At 43.9% G+C, this 17,717-nt stretch overlaps 1 protein-coding gene and 1 pseudogene across 1 annotated transcript in view; one reads left to right on the forward strand and one right to left on the reverse strand.

The window, feature by feature from the left end:
• The window catches only part of LOC144114453 (serine/threonine-protein kinase 31-like), a 152,922-nt gene that overhangs the window by 79,940 nt on the left and 55,265 nt on the right, over nucleotides 1–17,717 (reverse strand). Inside the window, exons 10-11 of the mRNA XM_077648197.1 lie at nucleotides 17,241–17,297; nucleotides 13,259–13,462 (exon numbers count right to left, since the gene is read on the reverse strand). Of these exons, the coding sequence (XP_077504323.1) occupies nucleotides 13,259–13,462; nucleotides 17,241–17,297 (261 nt within the window). The remainder of the gene's footprint in view (nucleotides 1–13,258; nucleotides 13,463–17,240; nucleotides 17,298–17,717) is intronic.
• Nucleotides 2,387–7,085, forward strand: LOC144116404 (uncharacterized; annotated as a pseudogene).

Here is a 17,717-nt window from a genome sequence, read left to right on the forward strand (position 1 = left end):
GAGAGTTTTAGCATGGGTGTGCGGCTGATACAACCAATAGGGTAACTAACGCCTCGCTGTTCCTACCAGTGTCGCGCTTGCCTAGCCGCTTCTGCCGTATGGTCTTATTTACTATTTACAGCAGATGGCGCATTTACCATACATATATCTACAAATAAGATCTGGCAATCCGGAGCCCTTTAAAAACGGCTTTGCGCACAATCTACGTACAGCCTTGGAATGTTAAACTCACAAACTACTGGCAGGACACAGTTCTGATGCGCATCGACGGGGCACGTAACACTATTGTGCAGCCGCCTGCGGTCTATAGTCTGCGGTCTGTAAGCTGCAAAGCCACACTTCTACCGCATGTGTACAACAGAGACACAAGGTTAGTTCACATGTGGAATCGTGTCTGCCATCTCTGCCTTCGCAGTTGTATGCGCTACCAGTTTACATGGTGTCAGCCGATGTGCACATACCGTATCTACACGATTGTAAGTCGACTTATTTTTAAAATTTTGAAAATCCGAAGTGGGGGGGTCGACTAACAATCGAAACTAAAACATTGCACTACAACTAAAGGCGAGACAAACGAGATATCAGGCATGCTACAGCGTGGTTGCATTTTTGCTGTGTGGCTCCGTCGCATCGCTCTTGGTGCTGGGCCTTGAGCAGTTGCTATCTCAACGCACAAAACTGGCATCCCCTCCCCGTGCGTGCGGGTGGCGGCGATGGCGGCTATCGATAAATAGCAAACTGGCACCCCACACGTGGCTGCTTTGGTGCAAATTGTTAGTGAGCCTATGCCTATGGCACTCTTGCTTGGATTATTCATCGGTTCAAATTATGCGAACTACCTCAATAAATGTGCACTCAATATGCATGCTTTTCATTAGAGTTAAATGAGTTCACAAATGCACCTGCAGCAAAGGTAGGCAACTTTTTGCTCAGCTTTTTAGACATTATACCATAATTTTTGTCTTTCACTACGACATTAGTAAACAAACACACGTTAATTTTCAGTGGCCCCTTAATACTTGCTGTATAGTTGGCTCTAGACAATTTGAACTCAAGGGGGACCAAGAACTTGTTCGAAATTAGTGGAGTTGGAATAAAGAAATGCTTGAAAGAGCATCATTACTTTACTGCTAGACCAGTAGAGCTCGTTGTAAAGATATATCACCCCTTTTCTCCCAGGTGAAAATATTTGAAGAGGTGAAACTGGTTTAAAGAAGTATATTCCAGATGGTATCAAATGGTTTCATCAGGAATCAACTCTCTGATCACTTAAGACATATTAAGGGGGGACACGGCTCTTTCGGGCCAAAAATTCCCATAAAATCGGTTTTTCAGTTTTCCCATATTCGGATTCACGAGGTCATTTTGCATCTGCCATCAAATTTTTAGAAAAGAAAAATCAGTGTTTGCTTCGTAACAGGCGTTTAAATATCCGAAGGCGCACGTATGGCCCTTTAAATTGAGGTCAAATCGTGCCCCACCGTTATCGGCTCCTACGTGCTCCCACGACGCTGTTTTTGTCTCGTTTGGAAGCACGTGCTTTCAGCTTTTTTTAGAAATCAGTAAGCAACATAGTGGTTCTTCCATTCGCGGACAAAACGGATACAAAGGTGCGTGCCACGTTTTCATTGGTGAGAAAAGCCACGTGACCAAAATAGCGTTCTGTGATTGGTCAGGCCTCGGGTTAGGCTTGTCTGTTCATGATGCGCGGCGCCATTTTGAGAGTCCTAGCCGTGCGACGTTTACGATGCCGGGAAGATGGACGAAGCACCGCTCGCTTTATGAGTTTGGAGCCCAGAAACGGAGGAAAAACAAAAGCCGCACCGGCCCTGGACCAGCACAACCTCCACCAGGCGAAGATGAAAGTGCAGTTGCCACGTTGCCACCGCCAGACACCCGCACAGTGAACGACTGCGCATCGCCAGAGCCGTCGCCGGCTTCGCTCCTGGCCGCCGTGAGCGCCGACGCTTCGCCGGGGCCGTCGTCAGCTACGCTCTTGGTCAAGAACGACGAAAGCTCATTTTGAGTTGACACCAGACGCGTATGCAGCGATACTCGAAATGTCACAGATAGTGACGCTGTCGCAGCTAGTGCCCGTGAACAAGCGACACTTCATCGTCTTGAATTGACGCCAGCGACAACGCGGAAGACGGAGCAATTTCGTCGTGTCTGTTTCCGCGGCATCGGCATATGCGTCGGCAGCGGATCCAGCAGCGTCGGCACATGCATCTACAGCGGATCCTGCGGCGTCGTACGTTATTGCTGACCTCTATGCAGTGAACTCACTTTTGATCGCTGTGCAGTGCAAGATTTGTCGTGGGCCCGTGCATTTGCGCCGTGGTGATGCAGTTATGGGCTTGCAACAAAGTTGACCATCATGTGCAATATGTGCAACGAGATCGCGGAAACTTGGAGTTCAAGAAGAGTGGAAGGCCACAAGAAATGCAACCCGTTCGAAATCAACATGTTAGTATGTCGCGCGATGCTCCCCATCGGCAATGGTCAGACTGCATTCAACGACATATTTGCGGGAATGGGACTTTCACATGGAGTAAATGCATAACAAAACATTTGAACGCCACTTGGAAAATACACTGAAGCCTGCAGCCTCACGGGCGGTCGAAGCTGCCATGAGCCAGTGTGCGCAAAAAGTGGAGGCTCTGTATAATGAAATGTGCTTCAGCCACAAAGGCAACATTGCTGCTTGCTGTGATGGCTCATGGATGACTAGAGGTCATTCCTCCCACATAGGCATCAGGGCTGTTGTGGAGCTTTTCATGGGCTATGTGCTTGATTATGTTGTACTGTCAAACTTCTGTTTGGGCTGTAAAACTGGCCCAAAGCCTGACAGTGCAGGTTATGCTGAATGGAAAAAAAAGTTATCAGTGCGAGAAAAACACTGAAAGTAAAGCCGGGCAGATGAAGGTTGAAGCCAGCCTAATTCTTTTTGAGAGGTCCCTTCAAAAGCACAACAAGCGCTACACAACGATGCTGTGTGATGGAGACAGCAGGACGTTCAATGCTATACAGGATGCAAAAGTGTATGGCTTTGTTGAAGTCGTGAAAGAGGACTGCATTAACCACATTCAGAAAAGAATGGGGACTGCGCTCCGCAACTTGCTACAAAAGTACAAAGCAGATGGCAAACAAATCCCTGGCGAAAAAGGCAAGTCAAGTGCAGAACTCATCACCAGACTCGGCATATACTATGGACCACGTGCCAACAATCAAGCTACGTGCCGAACTTGTCGACGTAAAGGACCCACTGCCACACGCCAAATTTCCTGGTGTGGGTTACAAAGTTCCTTGCAATGACTGCACATCTGTCTATATCGGCGAAACCGGGAACATCCATCGACGAACGGAAGATCATCAAGGCGACGTAAGGAACAACCGCGCATCAAAGAACGCTATCGCCGAGCGCAAGCAGACCACTCGCCACGAGATAGCCTGGGACGAAGCAGAGATTGTAGCCACAGAAAGGAATAATTTGAAAAGACTGCATCTAGAACCATTAGTCATCCAGACGACGAAAGACACCTTGAACAGGAATCAAGGCTCCCTTCATCATATCTACGCAAAAAGATTAGGAACAATCCTGAAGACTATATAATCCCGCCTTCTTCCTTGACAGTCTTATTGTGAACAAGGGTTCCGTACGGGACCCGAAACGTCATTTTCGTCTGTTTGTGACTTGGTCAGTGACCCAAACTTTACTTTGTTAGTATACTATGGCCGCGCCCTCAAGTCACATGGGGGTGATGTAGACGCTATGCAACGGGCAGTTACAGCAACTTACTACCGTATCACCTCAACTGATGGCTGCCCAAACCACAGCCTCCGCCCGACTGGTGAGGGCTCTTGGTGCCGCCATAATGCTGCCAAAACAAAAGGTGAACCTCAGCCTAAGCATCAATACAATCTACCAAGGCATGTTGCAGAAGTTCTTTTGCCTGCGTACAAACCCCTGGCTGAGAAGAGCCTACTTGAGAGGTGCCAACGGTGCAAGACACAAAACTCGAATGAGAGCTTGCACTCTGTTATTTGGAGCCTGATTTCTAAGGAAAAACATTCATCACTGTTCGCAGTGCAAACAGCCATTGCTGAAGCAGTACTCCGCTTCAACACTGGCAGTGAATATACCACAACTGCAATCTTGAACGAGCTGGACATGGAACGCCAGCAGCACCGCCTCCAGGAGAGCAAGAGAGAAAAACTTGCGCTGCAGCTCCAGCTCCACCAAGAAGCAAGAGTCGGCTATGGGCATCAGGAAGATGGCAAAAAGGCGACACACAGATGTCACGCATCCAGATTATGCCCCTGGTGCATTTGTATGAATTTTAACTTATTACTTTTACATAAAGATAGTTGGAAACTAGCAGTGTGCAAATATTCGATCTTTCGAATACGAATTGAATATCTTTCATATTCGGTTCATATTCGTATTCGAGAAAGGATATTCGTGAATTTCCGAATATTCGAAAATTCCCGAATACTCGGCAGTGATCGTATACCGCGCAGACTTTCTAATATTTGTTTGTGGCAAAAGCGCACTATCTGGGCAAATTATCTGAATACAGAGTTTAAAGTTCCAGGAAAGCAATATAAAGGCCCTGTTCACTTTCTTCTCCATCGTTTATCGCGTGGACCGATCGCATTCCGATGCCGATAAGCTTGACCTTGTGCGCAATTCCGCAAGTGGGCTTTCCCACATATCACACGTGCTGCGAACAAGATGGGGGACGACGACCCGCTTCTAACAGTTGCAATGCAAAAGCACATTTATTTTTTACCCTTCCGTAATATGTTATCAAATTATTGCCCACACCCATGGCATTCGTTCTGTCACCTTAACTCTCTGAGCGTGACCATCGCCATCTTATTTTGGTCAACTACACTATGCGGGAAACCCTACTTGCGGAATTTCACGTGAGGCTCCCGAAGCGGCGAGGTGAGGTGTCGCAACAGAGCAAGCAATCCTGTAAAAATCCCGCCTAGTGCATGGTGCACTGTAACCCATGCACCTCTTAAGTGGGCGTAACGGCAGGCGTGACAACGTTCGGGGGGCCCCTGTCACTAGGTAAAAAAAAAATAACCTGGCCGCGTAGTTTTGGTTTCTGAGCTTCGCCACTCGCCCGTGGCAATGGCAACTGTCGGCCCGCGCATTCGCCAGTAGTCCAAAATCAGCACCGTGTCGCTTTCAGACGCTGACTGAAGCGTCCCTGGTCATTTTATTTTCCTTTTTAGAAGCAGTCTCACCATTCTGACGTCAATGTGCGTTCCCATCTCGCTTACGTTCGCAATGTCTTCCAGCACGCCAAAACTCTGTGCTCGTCACGGGTTTATTACAGGTGTTTGCACGATAGAGCAGCCTCATAAGACTACTGCATTTTCGGTAGTTCTTTTTTTTTCGGGGACGAGAGGCATTTTATAAATCAACCTTCGAATAACCCAGGCATTTCTGTCGGTTCTTTGAACTCGTAATTAATGAGGTTTTACTAGCCATCAAGTTATTTTTGTTTCCAGTCTTGTCATGTTATGGATTTCATTTTGCCTGACCACATTACAGGTTGGATACTGTTATGCTGTTCAATTAAGTAGTATACATTTCTGCGCACATCATGTTTTTTTTTTATACGATGCTCAGACAGTCTAGTTTTGTTTATTTCAGTTGAAAAGGCCACACACAATTTTGAAAAAAACATGCGCACAATGTTTGCTTGTTTATCTTTTCTGAATATCTGATCCAGATATTCGATATTCGAAGCTATTTTTTTCTTCATATTCGTATTCGATTCGTATTCGAAAATTTCAATATTCGCACACCCCTATTGGAAACGTTTTTTCTCATTTTCTCAAAACCACAATTTTGACCCATTTCCAATAGTGCAGGGATGATATCTCTGGTTCTAGGTGGGCTAGCTTCATAATTCTTTTTTTGTTGGAAAGATAAACTCACAGTGTGTGCAATAAGACTAAAACAAAACCAACTGGCAATTAGTGCAATTTTAAAACAATACAATTCGACTGAGCCACCATATTGAATTTTCCCAGGTAAAGCTTAATGTGCCATATCTTTCGTCCAAACCTGTCTAAAACAGTCATAATACCTTATTTCACACAGTGGACATTCTAGAGCATGAATGTATGCTAAACTTCACTGTGGCCTTTACTGTTACATAATCAAACAAAGATTACATAATATTTTGAGAACAACCTGTTTCACTGGAAACCTGAGTGCATATTTGAAATCAGCATACTGGGTAAGTTTTATGAATATCCATCAAGAAATAAGAAAAATAGTTCTAGGAGGGGCGTGCCACCTTAACCTGAGAAAGATATAAAAGTTCCCATCGTACACTTTGCTCAAAACCCAAAAAATGGCAACCTTTGTCCCTTGAATGTATAACTGATAAAGTAAAAAAGCACAACAGCTTGTGGGGGTTCAGCATCCCAAAGCAACTCAAGCTATAAGGGACGCCGTAGTGAAGGGCTCCGGAAATTTCAACCACCTGGGGTTCTTTGACTTGCACTGACATCGCACAGTACACAGGCTTCTAGAATTTCGCTTCCATCGAAATTCAACCTCCACGGCTGGGATCGAACGCGTGTCTTTTGGGTCAGCAACCGAGCGCCATAAGCACTGAGCCAACGTGGCGGCCAAAAAGCACAATAAAAAGGGCACATATACGAACACATCGTGCTTAATTTGCAGGGAAAAGAACCACTTAAAAGTGGATTTGAGGGCTGGCAATAATATTCTCACAGAGTTTTGCTGGCAAATAAAGGCAACAAGCACCAAGAACTGCGTAGAAAAACCAGTTCTGCAAGGAATGCCCTCACCTCAGACACTGACAACACCAGCACTGACACTGACGAAGCCGTGAAAGTGGACGACATGCAGTCAGATCTGAAGAGAATTTGTGGATGACAGTGAAATGTTCCCAGATTTTGTCAGCCAGGATGACAAGAGCTGTGCATCCGAGGTAGCAGACAAGAATGAAGAAATTGCAGAAGTGGTGCCTCACCATGATGAACTGCCGTCCGATGACCAAGAGGAGGAAAGCACGACAGCAGTTTTGTGAAGAAGTGCATTCGTTTGCTACACCAAACTGCTGGTCTACAGCATGCAGAAGAATATGAACAAATTATCAAGTATTTTGGCGCAGCTATCTCTTTCTTTACCACAAGAAAAAGGACTGTTTTTCATAGGTCTCAGACAAACCTTTTTTCTAGAAAAAGTGTGATAGGTAAACGTATACAAAGTGTGTAACAATGATTGAAATGGAATGCGCTTTCTTATCAAATTTATTTCAAAACTAATACTTGTTTCAAATATTCTGAAAAAAAAAATAGAAAAACTAAATATGTAACTCTTCACAACAATTTATTAAAAAATTCTAGAAATTACAAAATGGTTCAAATTACTTTTGATAACTTAGCACTAAAATACTTTTTGAACTAGAAATTTTTTCTTTACAATCTTTGAAAAGATTGATTTCAGTGTGTCCTTGATATGATCTTTATGATATGATTTATTCTTTTTAAATTGGAAGTATTATGTTATGTGCCAAAAATAAACTTGATAAGCGTGCTCTTTAAAAACACAAATAGTAACTCATATCATTTCAGGAAAAACCCGAGAAAAATTATACAAACAAATATTATACAAATAGAACTAACAGGCCAACATTCTGGGCTCTGCACCTTTTCAGCGTTCGAACCAAAATCCCATCATCAGAGGCCCTGATACTCGATGCATCCGAAATATCTGCTGCCGAAGCACTAGAATCGCGTGCAATGGGGTTTTTTTGAGTGTGCACCGTCCCCACACTCGCCACAATGCTTGAAGCAGCCTAAGGCGTAACATCTGCTTCAAGGGCATTGCGAAAATTCGCGCCTTGCGGGGAAATTGCAATCTACACAACAAATAAAACTAGTTTCTGAACAACAAACCAGATGGCATTGCATCATCATAGAGACTTCATATGCTTCATAGCACCACTGCGTTTGCACAAGTGTACTGGAAACTGAAAGCTAAACTAACAGGCCAACATTCCAAGCTCTGCTTCCATAATTCTGAGCATCTGAACTAAAATACAACGATGCAATATCACCGTCAAGGACCCTGCTACTCTATGAATCGAAAATATATGCTGCCGATGCAGTAGAATTGCGTGCAGCGGGGTTTTTGTAAACGCGCACCATCGCCGCGCTGGGAGCACCATATGCCATAGCCTCCGCTTCTAAGGGTATTTCAAAAGTCGTGCCTCATGAAAAAATTGCAGTCTACGCAGAAAACAAAACTGTAGTTTCTAAACAACTAGATGGCGCAGCATCACAGCAGAGGCTAGGGTGCCTCAATGCCAGCACCGCTTTTCAAGGTGGAGACACCCTTTTATCCTTGCCGCGGCGCCTCTGCGCCATGTTGGTTCTTTCCCGCTGGCCGTTGAGCTGAACAGAAGCGCATCGCATTCTATTTGCTGTCTCTGTGGTGTTGTGGTGCGAGAGATCGTGTTTTATGTGGTCCCTAGTGATGTGCGCGCTTGTTAACGAAATATGACTGGCTGTTGTGTCCCTCTGTGCACTGCATCAAGCGCGAAAGGGCAGCGGGTATTCCGTTTCCCCCGCGATGCTGAACGAAGAAAGAAATGGGCAGCGCAAGTAAAACGTGATGGCTGAGAACCAACAGATACAACTAAGATATGCGAGGTAAGGCTCATGATTTTGTGATACACTGTTATGAATGACATCCTTTTCTATTGCTTTTCATCATCTCAATACACCAGCACGCATATGTTGGCATGCCTTTTGTAGTGATCACGCTGCAGTATGGTGTAATCGCCGTGTTTGACTCGTTGCAACGGCGTAGGTTTATTCTAGACGTGTGAACTGTGCATTTTTTTTTCTATCTAGAAGTATTGGGGCGCTTATAAACTTGGCCAGTTTCCGAATTCGTGTATTGGTTTATTTATTCGTCGACTCGGGTGTGTGTGAAGAAAATACCTTACGATTCTGCTTGCCACCTCATCTTTCAATGATTTGCTGTGCTTCATTTTTCATTCTTACAGCTCCACTAAAGGTTGCAGTCGCGCGAATTTTTCGTGTTTGTTTTCCGCAGACTGCACTCGTTTAAGCTCTGCTCATGGAGTGTGCATATGCTGCGTTGCATGCATTGCTCATTACGTAGAAGTTTGGCTGAACTTACACGCGTGTTTGTAATATGCAAGCGTATATTTGATTACTCTATTTGACTCACTGAATATTGAATCCTTAATTAGGTCAAAAGTGTTACAAATTATTAGTAGCAGGGGTCTTGTGCTTCCCATGATATGCACTTAGTGTGTTATCATTGCCAGTTCCTTAATCACGGGGCTCTCATGGGCAACAAGCTCTGTGGGCCGTCTCTGCTTTCAGGGTGGATTCATTGTTGTTTTTTATGATCTTATTGCTCTCATTGATTACGACTTTTTTCTCAAAGGTATTGTCCTCATTTTTTCGCCACTTGTTTGTGTAGTAGATACTGAGGCTGCCCTAACTGCACACAAGCTTCGAAGCTTACGCTAGGTGGTTTTAAATACACAGCATTTCCATAATTATTAATATTTGTAATTTTCACTTTTGCAGCTCGGCCCAGCCATAGAAAGCCTCCGTGTCAGTGAACACTGCCCACGACCCCTGTCGTCGATGCTTCATACAGTTCGTCCGTTGCACAAGGGGATTGTGACAGTAGTGACTCCGATATTGCTGAGCAGTGCAAGACAGTGACGCAGTCCGCTGATGTCTTTTCTCTGCAACCGAGCGAGCTGATCAAGAAGTTGCAAACTTGCAAAAGAAGAATACTGCACTCAATGAGCAGCTGTTCAAAGAAGAAACTAAAGAAAGAAGCAAAACGAACAAAGCGTATTCAAGAAAACATGTCTGCTTTGACTTCAAACATCAAGTTTCTAAATGAGAATCAGAAATATGCCTTGCATAAGCGGAACAGAAAGGGGTACGTGTGGAGTGCCAAGACTGTGAAGAAGGCTCTCCAGCTCAAGTTTGCCTGCAGCTCAACAGACTATGACCTTTTGTTAGAGCAGGGCAATCCTTTGCCTTCTAGAAGAACTCTTTGTAGGCGGCTTCAACATCTGTCATTTCAACCTGGTGTCCTTAAAGAGATATTTGACATCATGGAAACTAAGGTTGCAGCAATGACAGACATTGAGAAGGACTGTGTTTTATTTTTGGATGAAATGGAAATAAGAAGGGGACTCTAACTTGACCATGGCAGTGATGCATTCCTTGGAACGACGATGCTTCCAGGGAGTGACCAACCTGCCAACCATGCACTTGTCTTTATGGCTGGTGGAATGAACACCCAATGGAAGCAGGTGATTGCCTACCACATCACCGGGGCGTATGTTTCTGGTGACACGCTGAAAGACTTCGTGTTCCACTTGATACGTCTCTGCACACAAATATCGCTGCGTGTGTTATTTGTAACCTGTGATATGGGTTCGTCAAACCGTGCTATGTGGCGGGCTTTAAATCTCTAATGCTCACGAAATTCAGTGACTACATGCAGTGTACCACACCCTTGTGATGAACAAAAAGAACTTCACTTTATGCCGGACACTGCGCATGTCCTCAAAAACCTAAGAGGGCACCTTGTGCGAAAGGATGCTATGCGCCTTAGTGTGATGACATTGTATCCAAGTATGAATTACCAAGTGGTCATGTTTCCATACAGCATGTTGAACGTGTGATTGAGCTGCAGCGAGATGAAGAGCTACAGGTGGCCTCAAACCTTACTGATGTTCACATATCAAATGGCCACTTCACGAAAATGAAGGTTGGCATTGCCGTACAGTTTTTCAGAGAGGTACCACCAGCCATTCGGTTCTGGATTGAAAAAAAAGATGCTTCCTCCTGAAGCTGAAACAACAGCATGGTTCTTCGAGCTTATCTTTCAATGGTACACACCCATGACAGCTCGCCATCCCGTAGTTGCTTTGAGCCATCTCGATGAAGCAAAATACAAGCAAGCCATATCAACTCTGAGCCTTGCTTCAGATGTGATCAGGGATCTCAACATTGGTGCCAAGGGTGTATGGAAGCCATGCCAGTCTGGCGTCTTGATGTCAACGAAAGTGGTAATGAAACTACATGCTGTTCTTATTATCGAGCATGGACACACATTTGTGCTGACTGGAAGGCTCGCTCAACACTGCCTTGAAAACCTGTTCTCAGTAGTACGAATGATGAGTCCCGTACCGAGTGCTTATGATCTCAAAAATGCACTAAGAATAGTGTCGGTGAGCCAGTTCCTCAAGGTACCGTCGGCGTCTGAATACGCAATCGGTGACAGCACCTACCTTGTCGATTTTCTCTCACCAGAAGTTGAACAGTTTCAAAGTATCACCCAGTCGGAAGAGAGTGATGAGAGAAGAGACTTCATTCTTGACTTAAGAGGAAGTTTCTTCTCTTGAGGAAGATGTGCTCGCCCACTTGGCGGGTTTCTTGTTAAAGCCAATTGTCCGCACTGTGGAACACTGCTGTCTGCATGTGCATACTAGTGGCAGAAGAACCTGGACAGGAACACCACCTTACTCAACTAAAGGAATATTTTAAAGGTGGCATAAATTTAATTTATGCAAGTAGACAAGTGCTGGACTTTGTTTTTAAATGTGAGAGCGCTTTCAAGTCTTTTGCTGAAGCTCAAGATCTGAGCCATCTGAGAACACCATTGAAAGCACTGAAGGAAATTATTGCAAACAATGTAACCTTGCCAGAAAACCCATGTTGTCAGCACAAAGATGTGATCAGAAAAGTTCTTCAGCGCTTTGTGTCCACAAGGTTTCACATCTATCTGCGATGGCTTAACACTCCAGAAAAGCCAGCTGAGTGTTACGCTAGCAAGACTGTAGCAGGTAAGAGCCTCCTGTAAGGCAATTACATTTTAGCCTGATAACCTCGCTGAGACCTCATAATGTGAAGTAATGAGTGATTATTTTACAAATAAAATGTGTTTGATTGTTGAACACTGTTCTCAGTGCATTTTTTGCTCTTCCGTTAGCACTTGAGCTGCTTCTCATTTTTCTCCTAGTTTTATAAATCTTACTAGTAACACACAATAAAAAACAGAATTATTAATCAAAAATACTGAAAACAATAAATTTCATCCAAGTATACAATTCCAGTAATGTTTGTATGCCGTGTACGAGTGAAATGAGTAATTAAAAAAGGGGTAACCTCAGAAGCAAATCTTGCCAACTTCAGGTTGTGATGCACGCGAAAAGTGTTGCAAAACCTTTCTGGAAACGAACATTTTATGCAAACAAAATGCTCAACAGATGGTAAAGCAGAAAATTTGCATTTAAATCACGGTGCTATCGCCTTTACACGCCTGCGCCCCTTTCTTTCTGCACGATAGTTAATCTGCACGCCCTGCACCTCCGAATTGGAAAGAACCAAGATGGCGCCGAAAAGAGTCTGTGTCCTCACCCTGAAAGCGGAAGCGCGGGCATCGAGGCACCCTAGTAGAGGCTCCATAGAAGCGCTCAGGTTTCCACAAATGGACCAGGAACAAGAAAATAAACAAACAGGGCAATGTTCCGGGCTCTGGTTGCACAGTTCGAGCTTCAGAAACAAAATCTGACGATGCAACATCGTAGTCGGTGTCCCTGCGACTCGATGTATCAAAAATATATTCTGCAGACGCAGCAGAATTGCGTGCAACGGGGTTGTTTTGAGCGCGCGCCGTTCCCAATGACACCTTGCTCGGAGCGTTTGACACCACACCCTCAACTTCAAGCGCATTTCAAAAATTACCACCTTGCGGCAAAAATGCAAGTTACACAGGAAATAAAAATTCACTGAGTGGACAACAAATCAGATGACTCAGCAAGTCCGTAGCAGCAGCGGTCGCACTGTCGTAGCAAACTGAATTTTTCGATCATCAGTGATCGAAGCCTAGTGGCATGGTAACAAAAGATTTAAAGACAGAATCATCAGCATTACTGTCAAGTCATGACACCACACGGAAATGTTTTTTTTTTTCATTTGTTATGATGAGATTGAAATAACCTTCCTGCTACCTTGAATTGCAGTGCTGCTTTGCGTGATACATTATCAAATGTACTTCAAATGTAGGCTGACCTTACTGAATGCACAAATGCAAGGAAAAGTTGCATGCTGGTGATAGGGCGGTACCCCTATATGGTGACCTTTGTGACTCCTAGAACCAAAATCATAAGTGGTCGACACAGTACATTACCTTCTCCACACAGTTCCCGATAGCCTCCTGTGCTGCCTGATGGTGAGCGATGGCAGTTTCGACACTGTGAATTGGCTCTGTTATCCACCCGAAGCTGCTGTGCACGTCCAAGGCTTCCTCGATGACATCCTTAACACATGGGTCCGTCGAAAATCTTTCTCTTTGCAAACTCACTTTTTCTACAAGAGTGATGAGACCTTGAAGCTGCAGAGAGAAAAAGATTGTATACCAGAGTGAAGGAATGCTGCGCAGCGCACAAAAAAAAAGGCATGAAAACATCACAAATCAAAAATTACTTCTAAGTTAAAAAATAGCCACTAAAATGTGATTTGCTGAATAACAACCAACATCCAAGCTTCAACTTCAGCATTTATCTATCCAAATTATGAATCAGTTATGACCAACAAAACCGCATAGTGGACTGAATAATTTGAACTGCGTAGGAACCATTTGCACAAAGCAAATATCCAAGATTAAAACTGAACCCCAGTTAAAAAATACACCTAGTTGCTAAGAATGTGCAAAATCATTTATAACGATCTCAAATCTAGCAGCTACGTATCTGGACATATGTGGCACCCTTCAAAGTGAAAGCCATTTGTTTCCCAATGAACTCATGCTTGTTTACATGGCTCTGCATTGCACTGACAAAAAATAGCACATCAGGCTTTTGCTTGGTGTTATTTCATCCTCAGTCCCAGAATTAGCGCAATAATACAGCGTTTACATGCATACTGGTTTACCTATTTTTTTGTTTAAATCATATTCTCAGAACGTGGGCATGCACCAACACGCGAGTCCTGTGCAAGGGATAGCGTAAACCTGGCTACAAACGCAAGAGAGAAAGTTAGCGAATGAAGTCAATGATGCTAGTGCAGAGCGCCTTGTCTTCTGGCCGCCTTCGATCTTTCGCAAAGTACTGCAGTTGCTACCATCATTACTACGCGAAGGTTTCATGCAGCTATTCTCTTTCAAGAAAGCCATGTAAAAGATTATCCCATAACGCCTATACTAAGATAAGCACAGAGCCCTGCAGTGCTGTCACCCAATAAACACAGCCTCTTCACAAAAACGCTACTTCTTGCAGCCACTCATATAGGCAAGCGCCATGTCTGTAAACAAAGGTGGCGCTACGGTTGGCAGCGACGCGGGGTGTAGGCAAAATGCAGTACGCCTACACTGCGCCAAGCAACGCTGCCTTCAGAACCAACTGGTGTATGCGAATATTTCATCAAAGTGTGCGAGTCGCTTATGGTTAGAAATATTTTTGTTGACGCTCGGAGAGTAGTTCTGCACTTTTTTCCACCTGTTCCCCAGAAGGAATTAGTAGGCAGAGAACTGCACCGGGTGCTTCTCCGCTGCTAGTTGCCGACAAGTAAAAGCGCAATGAAACGGCGGATGAAAGCACGAGGTAGGGTGGGAACTAATCGTCCACAGTTCTCAACGTATGGGCTGATAAAGCATGTCCGATTGCTAGTGCAATATAGGACATGATGCACGACGCGAATCAACTTTCTCACACGACGAACCTTGTAATGTGCTTCCTATTTTCACCAAGCTGCTTCACTCCGGGGACCTTGGAAATTAATGAACACTATAGCTGCTTTGAATAAGGCAAATGCGAACTTCGAGCTCCACGAGCACATGCATAGACGTTTTCCTCGAGCTCCAAACGTAATTAACGCTCACCCTTATAAGCTATAAAATTTTGCTTCTTATTTTAGAATTTATTCATTTGTGCGCACACTGCTTGAACGGAGTGCGTGGAATTTGCTGTGTTCGCCAGGTTCTGATCGACCTACAATGTGAAAATTCAAATAATTTGGGAAATAACACTGCGCGACTTTGTCGAGATCCTAGCGTCGTTGGACCAGTATTGAAATGACACACTTGTTGAAATTTGCGAGAAAAAAAAACGGTGTGCGTACTACTACCCGAACGAGTCCGATGCTTCTTCAAACGCGGCACGGTGTGAACGCTGAAGACGACTGGCAGCAGCTTTTTGTCTTTTTTTTTTTTTGAGTGAAGTGATACTTGGGACATTGTCCATGTGATAAGTATCTGAAAATGGCTCTCTGCGCTACACTTATGATCCCAAGCACACGGAATATCGCGCCTAAACTTATGCTGTAATAATTAGTCTCGAAGCCAATCCGTCGTCAAACTTTTCTTGGTCCTCGGCCCCTGTCCGTCCCTTTTGACCCTGTCTAACTGCAATAAACTTGTGGAAACTTATGCCGCTTCCTTTCTTCTGCCTTGTGGCTCAGCCAACTGCACCACAATTTTTCGGCACGCCGTGAATTGTGCTCAAAAACATGCAAGCGTAGCGGACCCAATGCGGAAGGTCCCGCTTTTTGCCTACACAACGAAGTAACTGCTGACGCCAGCACAGCCGCATCTCTTTGACGTCACAGCCTGACGCTTGTCTATACGAGACAGATCATGCCTCCTGAACGTTGGTAACCATCCTTGGCAGCATCCAAGATTTGGCAGCATCCAAATTTCGTATTAGCACGTGAATTAAATTCGCCAATGAGCGTGCCAGATACTCGGAACCCCTTTCCGCGTGCAATAAAAAAGCCAAGCTTTTGCAGCATGCACAGAAGATTACTGTCACAAAACCTGACCATTCGCCTAATCCTATACTTATTTGGTAACTAAGCAACAGTTAAGGTGACATTAAAAGGGAATGCTAAGGATAGCTAGACCGAGACATTAGTGTCCCAAGATTACAAATCTGTGCTTTTATTGAGAACAGCACTTTGGATAATCGAGACAATTATGCAAAACTAGAACTGTGTGAACACAGAAACTTTTGAACATGAATCAAATATGATTACGAAGAAAAAATTCCTTTCAAATATTAAATGTGTGCTCAGTATCAGAAAAAGATAAGTAGGCAATCATTTTTTTTTTAATCGTACGGTCTTTGCAACCGCAATAAGCAAACCTAGACCGACTAAGCACCGTTAAAAATAAAACATGACGTGCACGAATATATATACCGCTTGATTAGACAGCATAGTAGTATGTAGTGACTGTAGTCATGCAAATTGAGTAACAAAATGAGCAACAAAATGAAATACATAAATAAACTGGATCCTAATAATCCGAATGTCCAGTTATTAAAAAAAAATGCCAAAAATGCAGTGAAGCCTTGTGAGGAGGCTCCACTGCACAAAAAGAACAGCCATGAAGACTGCTTAACAAAATGCGTTGCAGGGCTAGGTGGTGCTGCACTTCTGGAAAAGTAGAATTCAGCGCACCTATGTCTTGTGTGCTTGCCTTATAAAAACGAGTAGTGCTGAATTGATATTCTAGCAATAAAGCTAATGAAGAGCGCACTGTTTCGGCATGCTGGAAGAGCAATGCGGACATAAGCGAGGGGAACGCATGTAGGCGTCAGAATGGAGAGATTGCTTTAAAAAAAAAAGAAAAGAAATGACCTCCGATGCGCCAGTTGGTGTATGAAAGCCATGCGCAGCAGGGTTCGGAGGGCTGGCAAATGCGCGGCCGATAGCCACCGCCACCGCGGCTGGCAGTAAAGCCCAGAATCCGAAACTATGTGGCCAGGCAATTATTGGCCTAGTGACAGGGGCCCTCCTATTGTTTTCACGCCTTCCATTAGGGGCATATCAGATGTAAAGTCTACAATGTGCCACGCAATTTGTGATCCATATATTCTAATGTTTAACACATCATTAAAAAAAAAGCAAAATTAGGTGTCTAAAGTTTGTTAATATTCCTCTTTAGAATTGATTTAAATCATATGCCTCTGCATAAAAAGCCTTTCACGAGGAGCATGAAACAGGAATGTTAAACACAATTTTCCTTGTTGCTTTGATGTTTGCTGCCTAGCTGCCTAGAAAGACACAAAAGCTGCAGCAAGGCTATGATAGCAATATTAATTTCACAAAATATTTTGCGCATCACTGGAAAGTGTTCAGCTAAGCTTTAGCAGATAAAAAGCAATGCCAATTACCTGTGATGTAAAACTCTCCCCAACATTGCCTTTTGAAGCCACCTGCCTTTGCAAAACCTGCACAAGATACCACAAAATTAATGAGGCAATCAAAAGAAATGTTCGAAACATTTTTTTTCATAAGTACACTAAAACAAAAACCACTTCATATTACCAAAATCAGTCAATCAATCAAGAGAGTTTTTATTTTGCACAAGCAAAAAAGGTGGCAGGAGAAAAAAATCGGCCTTGTTTACAGTTTGACGTGGCTCCAGCCACCTGTACAGCAGTCACATATACAGTGCAGGCAGTTCATTGTAAACAGGTAAGCAGTCTATCAGTGTAAACCTCTTAAAAAGCATTGATATTAAAAATTCGAGTAAACAAAATAGCTAAAGCGAACCAAGTTTGCAAAATGAATTCGAATAACTTCAATAGTACAGATCATAAGAAAATTTTGAAAACACTTCTTTATTGCATTGCCAGGATGTCAATCTG

Source organism: Amblyomma americanum, chromosome 1, assembly GCF_052857255.1.
Source record: "Amblyomma americanum isolate KBUSLIRL-KWMA chromosome 1, ASM5285725v1, whole genome shotgun sequence".
NCBI lineage: Eukaryota > Metazoa > Arthropoda > Arachnida > Ixodida > Ixodidae > Amblyomma > Amblyomma americanum.